The 17,795-nt window shown below is 40.2% G+C and overlaps 1 protein-coding gene across 3 annotated transcripts in view; it reads left to right on the forward strand.

Moving 5' to 3' along the window:
- Window positions 1–17,795, forward strand: part of cadm1a (cell adhesion molecule 1a) — a 501,479-nt gene that overhangs the window by 360,836 nt on the left and 122,848 nt on the right. For all 3 annotated transcript variants that reach the window (XM_080866462.1, XM_080866464.1, XM_080866463.1), the window contains one exon: window positions 2,227–2,373. In XM_080866462.1, the coding sequence (XP_080722588.1) occupies window positions 2,227–2,373 (147 nt within the window). The remainder of the gene's footprint in view (window positions 1–2,226; window positions 2,374–17,795) is intronic.

Consider the following 17,795-nt stretch of genomic DNA (forward strand, 5'->3'; position numbering starts at 1 on the left):
AGGTTGATAGCCATGTGTAACAACAGACTAATACAGTTAATAAGACGAAAGCTAAATATACCTGTAAACCGGTCGGCACAGGCCCGTACTCCATCAGGCCCTTGTACTCGGTCAAGCCCAGTTGGCTTCTCTATTGTCCTTTGCAAACCAGGCAAAGAAGCTGCTGAGATTTTCAGCCAGCCTTTCAAATCAAATCACAAATCAAATCACTTTTTATTGTCACATCACATGTGCAGGCACACTGGCACAGCACATGCCTTGCATTGTTGTTAGTGGTTTCAGGCTGTAAATTTCTGCTTTACTATTGATAGACTGTAATGAACTGGAACTCTGTCTCCGCCTGCTGTGGATGGGAGTTGAAATTGAATATGTACTCTGTCTGAAGTTTGTGGTTATAGCCCTTATGTGCTTCTTTAAGTTGCCTTTAGCTATACTGCCAGTTATAGCTGACTCAAAGCCACAATGCATAATGGAGATATGCAGGATATATAGCACATGAACAAAGCCATCTACACAGTACATCTACAAGAGCTTCTCAGCAATGGAAACCCCTCTCATGAAGCCGTGGTGCACAGTTTTTGTGCTGCTCTTAGTACCAGCAGAGTTTTGTCAACTTTGTCAACTATATACTTCAGCACTCAGCAACCCCACTCTCTAACTTTACATGGTTGGCCTCTTAATTGCTGAGCTATCTAAATGCTTCCACTTTGCAATAATACCACTTACAGTTGATCGTGGGATATGTAAGAGGCAACTCGCAGCTGTGTCGGGATCCTGTTACGACACTCAAATTTAGTGTTTGATTTTGTACACTAGTAGGGATCGGACTGAAAACAGCTGAATCCAAAGATTAAGAGCTGTGGTCCAGTATTTTTGTCTATAAAGCATAGCTAAAATGTTTGACCATTACCTTGCTTTTTGCCATTTCCCAGTTTTAATCAGAGGCATTTTTTTAAATTAACGACTGATATTTATAAACCTCATCATACTTGCTTGGAGGTGGTGACAGCAAAGCCTGTATGTGGAGTTAGAAACAAAATCCCTTAACGTAGGTAGGAGTCAGCAGCTGCAATTAAATCTGTGAATCTATGTTTTCAGATGCACTGCTGTCTTTTAAGGTCTTTAAGTTTAACAATTGCATATTTGCTGTAACTGGATATTGTAATGCAAGAAATGACATTTTGGGGGGAAAAGGAAAAATGTTGTCAGAGAATATTCACTATCAACATTTTTTTTCCATTTGCCAGATGTCTTAATTAAAAACATTTCCTCATTATGCTAATGAAAAACTAATTTGATTACAATTATGCTTCCTTAAAAATGCAGCTACTGTTGCAGTACAATGTAATTTCTAGGAAACAGGTTTGATAGAAGTAATAATAATAATAATAATAAACTTTATTTATAAAGCACACTTAAGAACCAAGGGTATGCCAAGGTGCTTAACAAGTAAAAGTACATTAATGTGTGCTCCTGCAGACCCTTCCACACCTCTACCTGACGGTGCTTTATTCTCTTACAGAAACATGACTATCATATTGAAAAAGTTAGTTATCCGTTTTCCTAATTTGTTGACTTCTTCTGTGCTTTGACTTCCTGTTATCGTTTGTCCATGCTTCCATTTAGCCTGGAGCATCCAGTCATGTGTGTGTGTGTTTGTATCTCACCAATAAAAAATATTGCGGGGATGAACATAACTAGCACCCACCACTGACAAGCTGCCAAGTGTTGGTTTTGTGGTAATCATTTAGAAATAAACCAAAGCCACTCAAGGTCCACCATCAGCCACAACAATAGATGCTACCCCACAGCAAAGTCTGGGACATTATTACTGTAGTTTTTCAAACCAAGTAGCTACAAAGAATCCATTTTTCATTCTTCAGGCAGAGATATTGCTTGTGAAACAAGGAAGCGCAGAAGTCTAACTGGCTACTGATGACCAATGACGCCTGTGACCAATTTTTCACAGCCCGTGGGCTTGCTGAGCGGTTTCCCAGCTTTCTCAGTTCCTGTTTATTGGACACATATTAAGCTGGCTTGGTCCACCACCTGCTGAATGTTGACTCATTAAATATTGCATTGCACTAAAACAGTTGGTCAAAAAAAGTAGAATTACATATCATCTGTTCGATATTTGAAGATCTATATATATATATATATATATATATATATATATATATATATGTACATATGCTAACGTAATTTCTGTGTCTTTGTTTTGTCCAGTGGTGAGTCAGAACCTGGTGACAGACAACGTGACCGTGGTGGAGGGAGAGATGGCGATCATCAGCTGCCGGGTGAAGAACAATGATGACTCCGTTATCCAGCTGCTCAACCCCAACAGACAGACAATCTACTTCAGAGACATGAGGCGTGAGTGTTGTACAACCTTGAATGACTTCACTGCCATTCTTTATTAATTAGGCTATATTTTTGTGTGTTTGAGTGTGTTGATGTAAGAAAGTAAATTGACTTTTTTTGTAAAAGAAAATCAATTAGTGAAGCAGCTGATGCCTATTTCAGTTTTAAATGTCAGCGTTTTTACATTACAATGCGATGTGCCAAAGAGAGTTGATAATGAGATACCAACATGAATTTAGCAGGCTGATTGGACTTTATTGTTGCTTTTGGTTGCTAAGTATTCAAGCATTGGGTAGAATCAGGCTTTTAGTTTTTATAGGGTAGTGCATTGGAGATTTTAGATATTTAATAACTTACCTTTCTTTCCATTTTGTTTGAGCTAGCCGATTAGCCTTTGTGAATACAACTAAATCCGGCACGACATGGAATAATTTCTTTGCACAACCTTTCCATCAAAATAAAGGAATTTTAGTTTTACTTTGAAAAGGGGGTGCCTTTTGGGAGTTTTTGAGCCTATACGTGTCACTTCCAAACAGTACCTCAAAGAGAAGTGGGTCGAAATCCAGGAAGCGCTCCTTCTCAAAAGTAATTAAAGCGAGCTTATGGTTGATGGCAGATGATTTCAGCAGTAGTGTTAGACTTAGTTGTGTGTTTTTACTGAGGAAATAGAGATGCTAGGAGACAATCTTGTATATTGTGCGTTGTCGTATTGGAATGAAGCAACAGCAGAAATACGAGGCTACAGGCATGGGACAGTCTGTGGTGTAACGATAAAAGGCTTGGAGCTACAAACAAATTCTGGAGGATCTGGAGTGATGGAGGTATTAGGACAAGTGTAGTCATAGCAAAGTAAATGACTAAGTCAGGTTGTCCATTTAAAGAGAACATTCATAAAAACAGCAGTATTTTACATTTTCTATGTGCATCAGATTTCATGCCAGAAGACTAGGGTGTATAATGCATGGGATATACCACGGTTAGACAGCTTCTTGATTTTTATTTATTTTGGAAGCCTTTATGTGGAACATACAATACAACAATATTAAGATATTTTTTTAATTTTTCAGAAAATTAAACAAAATAACAGTAATTCACATATGTTTGACCCTCAAAGTGATCCCCCTTCCCCAGTGTGGACCTCAGTGAAATTGAGTTCAGCTCCCCTCCTTTAAACATTCCCGCTGCTGTGGGAAGAAGTCAGTGAACCTTCAGATTTAATAACTGGTCAAACCTCCTTCGAGAAGGAAACACCTCAAAAAAGTGTTTCCCATGGCAGCAGATCAGGCCTTTACAAAGTTCAGGAACAATTCCTCTTCTGCTGTAGGATGTTTCGTGTGACTGGCTCTCTGGACTTCTGGTCTCTGACTGTGTTGACTCATGGACTACCCCCCCCAAACACACACACGCACACACAATTTTTTCTTTCTATATTAGATTTACTAACATGTTTCGGGTCATTGGTGTCTGGTCGCTGCTGCTTTACCCAACTTCACCCTTCACCCGAGTAAGCAATATTTTTAGATGGAGTTTCTTAAGGACTGGGTGTTTCTCAACCATTAGAAATGGTTGTCTAAAATCACAAACCCCAATCGCTTATCGAAGAGACGTCAAACAACCAGCAGCTTTAGCTGATGAAAGCTTGTTTGCGTTCTTTACTGCTTCTACAGCCTGACATCATCCTGAAATATACCAGGATGCTTTGCTGTTAACTAGAGGAGATGCAAATTTGCTTAGATGAATTTAACTGGATTGCTATGTAACGTAACAGCACAGGATCAACACCACAATCTACTGCTGACAACTGGCTGCGCACATTTGCAGTATGCTCTATGGGTGTTTGAATTCAAGGTGCCAAATAAAATTGAATTGAATTGCGTATCCAGTTGTAATATACAATCAATTGAGTGCTATAATAAAAATAGATTGTTTGTTCATTATTGTAACTTATGATTATAACCGGGGTAAATTTGGCAGGTCGGATGTGGGGGGGGATTATCAGACAGATGACATCCTGCATGGGCAGGATAATCAGGAACGATTCTGTTCCAGCGTTTCAATATAGAAAAGAAATGCTGTGTGTCAACCAATCTCAGCAGTGGCATCAGAATTCTCTGCAAAAGTGAGATTTGCAGATGTGTCTTTCATCTTGTTGAACTGCAGCTAAGCACCTGACTGCTCTCTGCAACATTCTGCAGAAATTACACACATGGTTTGTTGGCTTTGCATACTAACGCAGCTGCTGTGATAGGCTGACGGAGAGGAGCAGACGCACTCCGGTGTGAAAAGATTAAACCTAATCTGACCCTCTGACCCTTCACTGCATTGTTCACAAGTTAGAGCCCACAGTTTGTGATGCATTTGGGTCTCTTTCAGAGAATGAATTGGGTCGAGAATTAACGTCCTTCCCTGTACAAAGATTTGCATTGCAAACAGCACTTCATGGAAAAGCAGAAAAAGTCCACTTTTAAAGCAGTTTGTATTTTAGATTTTTATGTAGGAATCTGCCACAGCGGAATATTTATTAAGCCCAGTATTCCTTAAAAATTAGGCACTTTGTGCTGGTGAAATTTGAGCTTATTTCATATTAATTATTTTTCATTGGCTCTTCTGACACGGAGAGCAATGTCAATAACATGCTCTTTTATTTCATTTATATTGCATGTGATGTACTAAATAGCATAAAAAGCATCCAGCGATGACGTCGCGTGACATTAATTAATATTCTTCTTACATTATTTGCATTTCCGGGCAGCTACTTTAAGTTTGACCCACATGTCTGCAGCCAGATTAATAGAGAACAAAGTTAGTATAATCCACCGTGTTTAGCTCTCAGCATGTCTGCTTCAATAAAAGCAGCTCATACCCCTAAACATTTAATGACCTGTGTGTTTATTCTTATCCTCCCCAATTATCGTGTCACAGCTCTAATTAGCCGTGTTTAGCTGGACATATTCTGTTCTCTCCTCTGTTGTGCCAGTTTCTTTGTGTTTTTTTAAGCCGCCATGCGAAATGGTGACCTGCTCTTAAAATACACATTGCTCTTAGCAGTTTTCATACTTTTCAAGCTGTATCTTGGAAATGCTTGTTAATCTGCATGTAATTTTATTAGCAGTTTACATTTAAAAAGAAAAAAGGACGACGTGGACCATATCTGGTAGAATTTTTATGTTGGCAACAATAGGATGTTTTGTATGGTTACACTGAGGTCACTTAATAAAGTCGCAAAATTAGATTTAGCATTCATCATGTTGGTTAGTCTGCTCTAAAAGCAGGCTACATGCTCCACTTTGTACAGATGTGACACCACAGACTCTGGATGGTAATAGATCAAATGACTGCTGCCACCTGAGGGAATTTGCCCCCCGGCCCATGCAGCTTAGTCGTTCCATCACAGACACTTGTTCAGGAGAACAAATGAGCACGCAGCTACTGGTGAGGGACAATGACGTCTGGTAATTATTATTAAATATGGTGTTGTCAAACTGTCACCAAGAAAAATGCCCGGTTGAGTCAAATGGCCTATTAATTATGCAGCTAAATATTGCATAGAATTTGCCTTAAATGTAATTTCAAAGGAAAAAAGTGATCTCCAGAGAAATCCTAAAGAACAATCTGTGCGTGAAGTAAAATGTCTCGCTCATTAAATAGTTTTGTAGCCTCTGAACAAATGCAGTCCCCTGCTGAGAGCGATGATGGCAAAGCAATTAGCCGTGGAGGACAGGTAGAATACCAGCGCAAGCGGTATATATGAAATGATGTCGTTTACTAAACACACACACAGGGATGATAGATAGTTTGGTGTTTACATAAAAAAAAATCAAACTAAAACAGATAAATTGTGCTAGTAAAAATAAGTCTAGTCATATCAGCTTTATACTGTATGTATAGCCCATTTAAACCCAGTGAGCTCCATATAAAAATCTTTAAAATCTAATTATTACATAAATAATGGATTAAAGTTGTTTAATCAATAAAGCTGCCCTGACTGACTGCTTATTAATTACTGCTTTTTTCCCCCCTTTTACCATCAAACACATGCTGAGGGACAAAGAGAGAGGGGCACAGATAGTGAGTGGTTACACTGGAGCGTACCAAACCAGGACTTTGCTGAGAAAACTGAGAAGAAACACATCAATAAGGAAAAACTACAGGATAGTAAGAACTGAACTGTAACCTCTAATTGCCTTCACTGCTTTAAGCCTAAAACTCCTGAACTGAAAATTAGCTTCCCTCCAGCCCTGGGCCAAGCAGTTAAGTTTAGGAAAAGATTCTGATCTGGACTCCAACCTATTTCAATTTAACTCCAATTAGGGCTGCACGATTAATCGTTAGAAAATCGCGATCTCGATTCATACTTATGTGCGATCTCATTTCCAAATGACAACGATTTAAAAAAAAAAAAAAAAAAAAAAAAAAAAGACGACGACGACGATTGTACCGCATTTTGATCTGGGACGTAATCTGCATGAAAACAAGCGCTCACTCTTCCTGCTCAACAAATGACAAGGGCGGAGCCTTATACCACGTGATGCTAAAATTAGCAGGGAAAAAACAACGGAGAGCACGTCAGGGATGACGAGAAAGTGACAGGGGAAAATCAACCACCCAAACATCAATAACGGGAACCTTATACAGCGCTTCCCTATACCCGTCGAACTTCCGCAGGCACAAAGAAATCACGGAGGCCATCACTTATCACCTGACCAAAGATATGGCTCCCATCAACACTGTGCAAAACGAGGGATTTAGGAAAATGATCAACACCCTAGACAAACGCTACACAGTGCCGTCCCGCAACTATTTTTCTATTGTTGCACTACCTGCTCTATACACGCAGCGTCGAGCAACGGTGGAGACGGAATTTCAAGCAGTACAACATTTTGCGGCAACAACAAAACGTGAGACATTTGTTGTTTTTATGTTTATTTATTGTTTTTATGTTCAGTTTCAACTGTTACGAAGTTGATGTGCAGTTAATAAGTGCAATAAATATTTATATTGGAAAAGAAAATCGTGAGAGAATCGTGATCTCAATTCTAAGGCAAAAAATCGTGATTCTCATTTTATGCAAAATCGTGCATCCCTAACTCCAATGTATTTTTTAAAGTCTCTTCCCAACCTTAACCGAATGTTTTTGTACTTTTACACTAGACTTGAACTTCTGGTGGCAATTTTGGAAATTAGCAATTTCAAAAAAATGTTTATTCATACATGTAGCGTATAGGAGTGTTCAATATAATGATATAAATCGGATGACCATATGAAATCATCTATCATTTCATATTACGCTATTAATTGTTTTGCGGTGTCGCAAAATAAACTGTTTATGGCAATATTTTTTCATCGTTTTGATGGTTGCTGTAGGGGCTATATTAATTTGTTGAAGTTATCTCTTTCTCTTATATTAAATGTAACCACACTACGGACAGATAAGCGACTGTTTTTACGCGTTGTCGTTAGCAACAAAGACGGCAAACCCAGCGTGTGCCTCCGGCGCTGTCTGCTTATTTTCCACATAAACCTTTCACAATAAAGCTGAAGATCCTGTTGAGAATTTTCAAAATAAACCGAAATGATGACGAACAGATAGACCAGTCAAATCCAATGACTCATTGGTTAAAACCAATCGAGGACCTTATTTCTAAACAAGGGGCTGTAGCAAATGTCAACCAAATTTCTGTAGCATGCACATGGTTTGGTTATGAAAAGTCGGACACGGACCAGAAAATTGTACTATGCAAATTATGCATGAAACTGGTCCCCACCTCAGACTCGAACACGGCAAACCTCTTCTACCACCTACGAAACATACTCTGATGGGTAAAATTAAGTGCCAAACCATGCTACCTTTGTGAATGTTACCTACATGCGTACTTTAACGGGTAAAATGAAGTACTCTGATGGGCAAAGTTAAATGGCAAACCGTCATACCTACTTAAATTTGTGCTGGAATTACTCTGTGACAGCAGAAATGTACATAAACTATTTACGGTAAGACGTTTTGCCAAAGTAGGATGGTTTGTCAGAACACCGTTACAACTTATGTCTAAAAATGTATGTTTTCAGGCATCGGTCAAAGCACTCGACTCCATGTACTCAATGTAATGTTCTTATTCCTCTATGAATAAAACATCAAGAATTGCTCCTGGTGCTAGCTTCAGCTAGCTGTTTATTATTCTTTCTACCACGATCACTTTCTTCTTCTACTCTGTATATCTTATTGATTCCAGAGCGCCCCCTGTGGGTAGCTTCAACAATAGCAACTATCATTACATCCCCTTTCCAAACAGGTTGGTGTTATACTAACCACAATTCCAAAGAGAACTGTTACTCTGTAACATCTGAACATTCTTGTCTAACATTCAACATGTTATAAATTGTGCAACAAGCTACATTCAGTAGTATTCTTTTTTTTTTTTTATAACCAAAAATTGTAGCACAAGTCAAACAAAATAAATCCAAATGTATACCTTACATCTTCCAGAATGAACCCAAATGAATCCCATACAGCCCTCAAGCACATTAGAACTCTTCACCTTTGACAGCTTGAACAGTCAATAACACATAACTCAGCAGGTATCAATTAAGTGTGAACAATTACTATTCTAAATGAATTATTATCCGTTGTTTACTTGTGATTTATTATTATTATTTTTTAACAATTCTTTACCACAACAGTTCACACTTGTTCTATGAGCCTCTCTGTAGGTTTCTTAGGTCTGGTAGACCTTCTCAGTATCTCAGACATTGGGGAAGTTGAAGGAGGCTCACTGTGGTGCTCAACAGGGTTAGCACCTCGTTGTTCAGTTCCAGTCTCTGTGTCCTGATGTTTAACATCCTGTGTCTTTAACAGACTTCTCCGGTTTCTTCTTAACACTTGTCCATTCTCTGTCTGAACAGCAAACGATCTGGGCCCTACTTCGCTGAGAACTGTTGCTTTTTTGTCCCAGAAATCTGGACCTGCAATCCTCACAACATCTCTTTCCTGAAGCGGTTCCAGACGCCTTGCAGTTTTGTCATAGTTCCCTTTCTGTCTGTGCTTGAGTTTCATTCTTTTGTCGGTCAGCTTGTTGTCATGTGCATTGTCATTTTCCTTGGAAATGTGTGGAAGTGTGGTGCGGAGCTTGCGATGCATGAGTAGCTCAGCAGGTGATGCCCCACACTCCAGGGATGAAGCTCTGTAGCTTAGCAGAGCCAGGTAAGGGTCGGTCTTACTGTCTCTTGCTTTTTTGAACAATCTCTTTACTATTTGGACTCCTTTTTCTGCCTGTCCATTCGCTTGGGGATACAAGGGACTAGAGGTGATATGTTGAAATCCATATTGTTTTGCAAAGTCACTAAATTCTCTACAGTCATATTGTGGACCATTGTCACTGATGACACACTGTGGAATTCCATGTCTGGCAAAAAAGCCCTTCATGTGTGTGATGACTGACTGTGCTGATGTACTGGAAAGCTGTGCCACTTCTGGATAATTAGAATAGTAGTCAATCACCAAAACATAGTCCTTGCCATCCAGATGAAATAAATCCGTGCCTAACTTTTGCCATGGTGCAGTGGGTAGGTCTGCTGCCAGCATTGGCTCTTTTGTTTGTTTGTAGTGATGTTTGAGACATGTTTCACATTTCTGTATCATCTCTTCAATATCCCTGTTGATGCCTGGCCAGTAAACTGCTTCTCTCGCTCTCCTTTTACATTTCTCCACTCCAAGATGTCCTTCATGGATACGCTGAAGCATGTCTTTCCGCATGGATTGCGGTATGACAATCTGGTTTTGTCTCAGCACCAGCCCATTAGCCATGCATAAATCAGCTCGCACAGAGTAGAACCCTGGACAGACTCCTTTTGACCACCCATTCTGTATAAGGTGGGATACTTTCTGCAGCACTGGATCTTTTGTCGTCTCCTGTACAATTTGCTGCAACATGACATCTGATGCTGGGAGTGAGGCAGTTACCATGTTTACATGTGTTTCAGCCTCCTCGGCTGTAGCGCTGACTAACCTGTCACCACTTGGTGCTGGCGCTCGGGATAAAGCATCCGCAAGTACGATATATTTCCCAGGCGTGTAGATCAGCTCAAAATCATAGCGCTGCAACACCATCATCATGCGCTGAATTCTGGGTGACATGTCGTTGAGGTTCTTTTTTCTGATCGAGATGAGAGGTTTGTGATCAGTCTCTGCTGTAAAGGTTGGTAATCCATATACATAGCTGTGAAATTTTCCACACCCAAACACTAAGCCCAAAGTCTCTTTTTCAATTTGAGCATAGCGTTGTTCAGTTTCTGTCATTGATCTGGACGCATATGCTACAGGTTGCCACTTGTCTTTGTTCCTTTGGAGCAGAACTGCTCCCAAGCCATCTTTTGAGGCATCTGTTGAAATTTTTGTTGGCTTTGATGGATCAAAGAATGTCAAGACCGGCTCTGTAGTTACAGTTTCCTTCAATTTTTTCCACTCTTTCTCATGCCGGACCGTCCACTCGAACACTGTGTTGTGCTGTAGCAGCTCCCTTAGGCATGCTGTCTTGGAGGTAAGATTAGGAATGAACTTACCCAGAAAGTTGATCATCCCCATTGCTCGCAAGACACCTTTTTTGTCAGTGGGTGCTGGCATATCCAATATGGCTTGTACCTTTGACTGATCAGGTTCCACCCCTTCACTTGTAACCTTCTCTCCCAGGAAGGTCATCTCTGAAACACCAAAGAGGCACTTGTCTCTATTCAGTTTAAGTCCATTCTTGTTAACTCTCCACAAAAGTTTCTCCAGCCTTTCATCATGTTGTTGCCTTGTATTTCCCCAGACTACGAGGTCATCTATGTAGACTCTGGTGCCTTCCAGCCCTTCGATCAGGGACTCCATTGCCCTGTGGAAGATCTCTGGTGCTGATTTAATTCCAAATGGGAGCCTCAAGAAACAGTAACGCCCAAATGGCGTGTTAAAGGTAGTGTACCTGCTGCTTTCTGGGTCTAGCCTCAGCTGCATCCAGTTTGCTAAAAAACTTAGCTCCTGCCATTTCACTCATTATTTCCTCTCTCTTAGGGATCTGATAATGCTCTCTTTTAATATTTTCATTTAGATCTTTGGGATCAAGGCAGACTCTTAAGGCACCTGTATTCTTTTTCTTGACACAAGTGATAGAGTTCACCCAGTCTGTGGGCTCTTCCACTCGTTCAATGACACCCATTTGAGTCATTCTTTCAAGCTCTTTTTTCAAACTTGTCCGTAATGGAGCAGGCACTCTCCTTGGGGCATGCACCACAGGCACGGCATCATCCTTGAGCTGGATTTTGTAGGTGTAAGGCAATGTTCCATGTCCTTTGAAGACTGAAGGAAATTTACTGATAATGTCTGAACTTCCTTCATGCCCTTGGTGTTCCTGTCTTTTGCCTTGTTTGGCTTCTTTCATGGTGTCAGTATTAATCTGATAGATCCTCTTTACTAGTCCCAAATCCTCAGATGTTTTATCTCCTAAAAGTGACTCGTGTCCATCAGGTACGATGGTGAACAAAATGTTATGCTGTTTGCCTTTTGCTGTCACTTTAAGTCTGCATCCTCCTTTTGTTTGTATTGGCTGGTTATTGTAGGCCCTCAGCGGCGTGACTTTCTCTGTAAATCTTCTAGGCTTCTCAGTCAGTGCCTTGAAATCCTTCTCATTGATCAAGTTAGCTTTGGCCCCTGTGTCAATTTTAAATGTTACCAATGTCCCATTGACTAACAGTGGAGCAGTCCATTTATCATCTGTGACTGAACTAACACTTTGGCCAGTGTTATGTCTTGAAGACTGTGCATTGACATCTTCTTCATGTGACACCATCTTAATGAAAAATGTTTCACTTAGATCATCACTGTCATCTGTGTCTTCCTGCACAGTGTGTACTTTTTGTCCCTTGTTTTTGGAGAGACACATTTTTGCATAATGGTTTTGTCCTTTACATTTTGCACATTTTTTTCCATATGCGGGACATTGTTTTGGTCTGTGTTTCTCTCCGCATCTCTTGCAAGTGAACATTTCATTGTCACACGTTTTGTTTTTGTTGTCGTTGTTTTTGAATTTACTCCATGGCTTTCTTTTAATCGACACTGCATTCACTGCCTCATTTTCCTGTTGCGCTGCTCCTTGAACAGGCTCTCTAAACGTCAGTACATGTTGTCGTGCTAGCTCACTGGCTTGACTTATCTTTATAGCACTTTCCAGCGTTAGTTCTGTTTCTCTCAACAGTTTCTCTCGGAGCTTCTTCTCATTAGTTCCAAACACTATTTGATCTCGTATCATAGAGTCTCTGAGATCACCAAAATTGCAGGACTGAGCTTTGATCTTGAGGTCTGTGAGAAAAGTATCAAATGACTCACCCTGATGCTGTAAGCGTGAGCGAAAGACGTATCTCTCGTATGTTTCATTTTTCTTTGACAGACAGTGCTCGTCAAATTTCTTCATGACTTCATCAAAGTTATCTTTGTCCTCGGGCTGAGCAAACACAAAAGTGTTGAAGACCTCTATTGCTTCTGTGCCGGCGATGGTGAGCAGCATGGCTATTTTTCTTTCATCTGCCCGTCGATCCACTCCGACAGCTGCAATATACAGTTTGAACTGCTGTTTGAAAGTCCTCCAACTTGCATCCACGTTTCCAGTCAGTTTCAACGGACTTGGCGGTTTTATTGCATCCATCTTGTTGCGTTGCTTCTTATTCTTAACCCGTCTCCTGGTACCATGTAATGTTCTTATTCCTCTATGAATAAAACATCAAGAATTGCTCCTGGTGCTAGCTGTTTATTATTCTTTCTACCACGATCACTTTCTTCTTCTACTCTGTATATCTTATTGATTCCAGAGCGCCCCCTGTGGGTAGCTTCAACAATAGCAACTATCATTACACTCAACGCCCAGGTGGAAACACTTCATGCAAGTCGAGTTGCCCGAGATTCACAGAATTTACAGAAAATGTAAATTTTCCTTGTGATATTTATCCATGTCATGACGATAAATGACTTATGAGATTTTGGTCATATCGCACACCCCTAGTAGCGTAGTCTCATAGTATATTTATAGTTTGGTGCCACTGTGCTAACTTCTGCACCACCACGATGCTTAGACAGATACAGAAATATCAACCAAATTTCTGTTGTCCTGTTAACCAAATTATGTAGTTGGTTGAACGCAGCCTGTCTAAGTAATGCAATATACTATACGTTTTTAGTCACTCTATAAGGCACACATTTGCTTTGAAGCCCAAAAATTAGCCCTAGGGAGGGTATATTTATATAAATTCTACTTGTGAGGACAGAAACTGATTTCGTTTTATTTCTGAGGGTTAAGGCCGCACGGATGACAGGACATGAGCTGTAGAGCTGTAGTCCTCTGCTTTCCATGGACAGCCATCAGTGCTGACAGAGATGCATGGCTGTGTCGCACTCGAATCACTTTCAGAAACAAAGAGCGTACACTGCAATCACAACAGTGCTTGTCGTCATACCTGAATAATCAGAGCAACAAGGTAAATGTGTCAGAGGACAATCATTAACATTGCTTCGCTCTAAATTACCCGAAAAACACAGTCAGTGGCTTCACCAGTGACATGGAGTTATTTTGGCAACTATTCCACTCACTTGCGCTCTCAGCCTGACCCAAACAAGACCGGTTGTGTGTGTGTGTGTGTGTGTGTGTGTGTGTGTGTGTGTGTGCGTGTGTGTGTGTGTGTGTGTGTGTGTGTGTGTGTATCTAACCTTCCTCCTACACACTGGCACTGAACAAAGATGCATTCTCTAACATTTGAAGCAAAAGCTGAGTGAGTGTTTGAGCAGAGAAAGTAACGCTCTGTGTCTTTCTCACAGTTCGTATCGTTGTTCCACCACATGATAATCTAATACTGTAATTAAAGACAAAAAAGAAAAACAGCTGACTTTGCGGTTGTTAATTTCCAAAAGGTTTGTGTATAAATAACTGCTGCTTCACAAACAACAATATAATGCATTAATGCTAAGATTTATATATTTATCACCGCGGTCGCTGTGGGATGCAACACAGTGATGTTGCCATGCTAACAGGAGACCAATGCAGTACCTATAATTATCATAAAACAGTAAAGATGATGCACTGATGTAAGAATGATGTAGCACAGTGAGAGGCTTTAGTCACTCAGACATAGAGACCAGTCCCTGACCCCTGACAGCCTCTTGTTGCTAGGGAAAAATACGTTGCTAAGATGTTGCTGGAGGTTGTCATCTTTCATTAGGTGGCATTAGTCACAAACAGGTACAGTACTACTACAGTACTACACCAAAACCTTGTTATTTTCTTCGTCAGATTGTCGCAGTCACCTGTATTTAGCAGAGAAGACTTGATTTATCTGCAAACACTCACAAACTTGAACTTTTATAGGTGGCTGGTGTGCATTTCCACTTTGTGTCACATTTTTCACAGTTTCACAACCACTTGGCGAGTAGTTTGCAAATGTTTGGAGTCAAGTTGGCGTGCAAACTGTTAGCTACTTCCTAAACTTTCTACCAACCAAACAACCACTTGGAGATATTTGGTGCAGCTCTGCATACCTTGATGCAATCAATTTCAGCCACCAACAGGCAGCAAACCACTTGACAACCAGTCAAGGAACACACATCTTTCTCCTAGTGACCCATGGTTGCCAGGGGGGCACCAACAAGTCTCTATGTCTGTGTGTGGCCCAATGAATGGGTAAATATAATATTTAGCAGCAAAAGGAAGATAGCAGCTAAATAAGTCCAAGAAACAATGAAAGGAAGTATTAATATCACTATTAAATTCATCCAATGGAAAAGACAAACGGTTGCTCCTTGTTTGATGGCAGTGAGCTGTTTTTGCTAACATGTAAGTCATGAGAATTCAGGCTAATAAAAGACAGAAGTATCAGTAAAAAAGTCCCTTTATTACCTTCGTTGGCTGTTTTTAACCCTAGAAAAAATTACAGTGCACAGCTCACACATTGTGTGCACTGCCTTTTTGATATTAATTATAATAATAACTTTATTTGTACAGCACTTAAAAACTGAGTTACAAAGTTCACCACAGTTTGAATTAAAGTCACCATTAAAGATAACTACGCGTGTTTGAACATACAGACAGTCTAATCAGGGAAACCTGATTTCCAAGCTAGCTTCAGTCTAACACATCCTGGGTCTGACGTTACAGTTGGACATTTCTGAAACACCTCAGCTAGGAGGTGTTTAGGAGGCATCATAAATAGATACCCAGGAGGTGTAGTGAGTCACAAATAAGCCCTTAGCTCAGCCACCATTCAGAAGAAGTTAAATTGCACCACATGTGTCCATGATCTCACTCTTTTGGCCACTACCCAGAGCTTGTAACCATAGTGAGGGTAGGGATGTACATCAACTAGCAAATTGTTTGTTAACAGTAAAATAACCCTTAATTATAGTTTAAGTAACAATTAAATTATAGTCTGTTAGGTTTTAGCCCTTTACTTTGGTCCATTTTTTGTTAAAGTTCCTCTTTCCTTATTTCACTGTGAGCAGTCAGGGTGCTTTATACAACTTGCTTCATTGACCCATTTTTTAATGGTGTTTCTACAGAAGTGCTTACAAGTTCAAATATCAGCGACCTCGACTACAAGCTCAGAGGTCAGGTATATCTCATGCACATATCTTTCCACGTAGCACTTTTAATTCTTATCCCTACTTTTATTTTTTTCCATGTCTATTTAAGTGCTATTTATGACACTATGTTTGCACTGAAGCACCGCAGCAATTTCCTAATGTTGTAAACCTGCTCAACATTTGGCAATAAACCCCATTCTGATTCTGATTCTGATTCAAATTAATACCGTAGGTATATCTACAAAAAATCTCAGACGAGTTCGAATATAAGTGACCCTGGCCTTGAGGTCAGAGTAACTTTTCTGAAAATCTTGTGAATGTGATAACTTGAGAACATGTTGATTTTGAATGAACGATGTATGATTTTGAAATCGATACCATAGGTTTATCTACTAGAAAGCTGAGGGGTAGCACTGGTGGTTGCCATTATTTTTTTTCTCTGTCAGACACACAGAACATGCTCGGATCAGCATGATGTTCTGCTACCAACAAGACATTTGCACAGTGCCCTCTGGTGGGCAAACTGTTCAACATCAACATTCATAACACAGTTGAAGGGTGTTTCTTCCGGTTCTTTTTTTTTTTTTCTTTTTTACTGTTTCTATTGGCCTTCTGAAACCTACATATGTGTGAATGGGTAAGACTGGCTGATATATCAGTCCTGCAATATATATACATTTGGCTTTAGTTACTTTTTGTAGTTATACATAAAGTTTCCCACAGCCTTCACTATTTTATTTCAAAGTTGAAAAAAAGGAAGGTTCATACATCAGCTTTGCAAATCTAGTGCAAACCTGCATTTGAAGTGTGTAAATCCAGTTCTGTTCATTTTTTGGTGTTTGTCTTCAGTTAAGACTCTATGCATAAACACAAACACACTGTTTATATACACTCATTACTTAATGGTTTATACTTTATGACTCACCAGAGACATCCAAGCACCCGGTGAGGTGGAGTGCCAGGCCCTCCTTCACATTTACTACTCCCTCCTCATTCATCGCCTTTCAAAATGCACCTTCTATATACTATACAAGGGCACGCTCGCAGAAAGCCCTCATGCGTATGCTAAAGCGAACTTGGTATTTATCTGCTGTTGTGCCGAGCCACGGTGAGCTGACTCCCACAAGCTGGCTGTCAAGGGCAAGGTGTTCGTCTTTGACGCAGGCTCCTTGATTTTCTGTGATCCCTCCCAGGCATCTTCGCTGCAGCTGCACTGCTTCATTATGACATAACCTCCACTAGGCTGCTTCCAAACAACATTGCCCCCTTCAAAATATCACATCTGCCATCGCAGTCTGAATTCGCAATGGTGGATTATCTTTGTGAGTGTGAGATGGAAAGCAAGAAGGAGTAAAGAGACAGAAAAAGAAGAGTGCTTTGAAACCTGCTCCAGTTACTTTTAGCGAGGAGCCTGACTATTGGTCATCCTTCAGTTACACTTTATGTTCACCAAAAGCAGCTCTTATGCTTTCTGTAAACATTTTTACTCAGTTTAATCAATTTCATTCAAGTGGAATCGAGTGCCATGAGATGCAAGTACTGCGCTGCTTTTCATTTTACATCCCTGCCTCTGCAGCTCTGCAGAAAAACACTGTTTTGTACATTTTATGGGCTAATTCAGCAATTCAGTGTTACACTTCTATAATACTGGGAGACACCAACAGGCCAGTGTCTTTTGGTTTCTTGTTTTTGTCAAGCTTCAGAATATATCACATGAACTTAGATTTTCATGAAGCCCCCTCTCCTTGACAAAAGCAACCATTGTCATCAGGGGTCCTCTTAACCTCTGACGGTGATTACCTGAAGTCTATTCCCAGTGCTACTTTAAATAATAAAAACCAGT

This window comes from Rhamphochromis sp. 'chilingali', assembly GCF_963969265.1.
Source record: "Rhamphochromis sp. 'chilingali' genome assembly, chromosome: 19".
In the NCBI taxonomy this organism is placed as follows: domain Eukaryota; kingdom Metazoa; phylum Chordata; class Actinopteri; order Cichliformes; family Cichlidae; genus Rhamphochromis; species Rhamphochromis sp. 'chilingali'.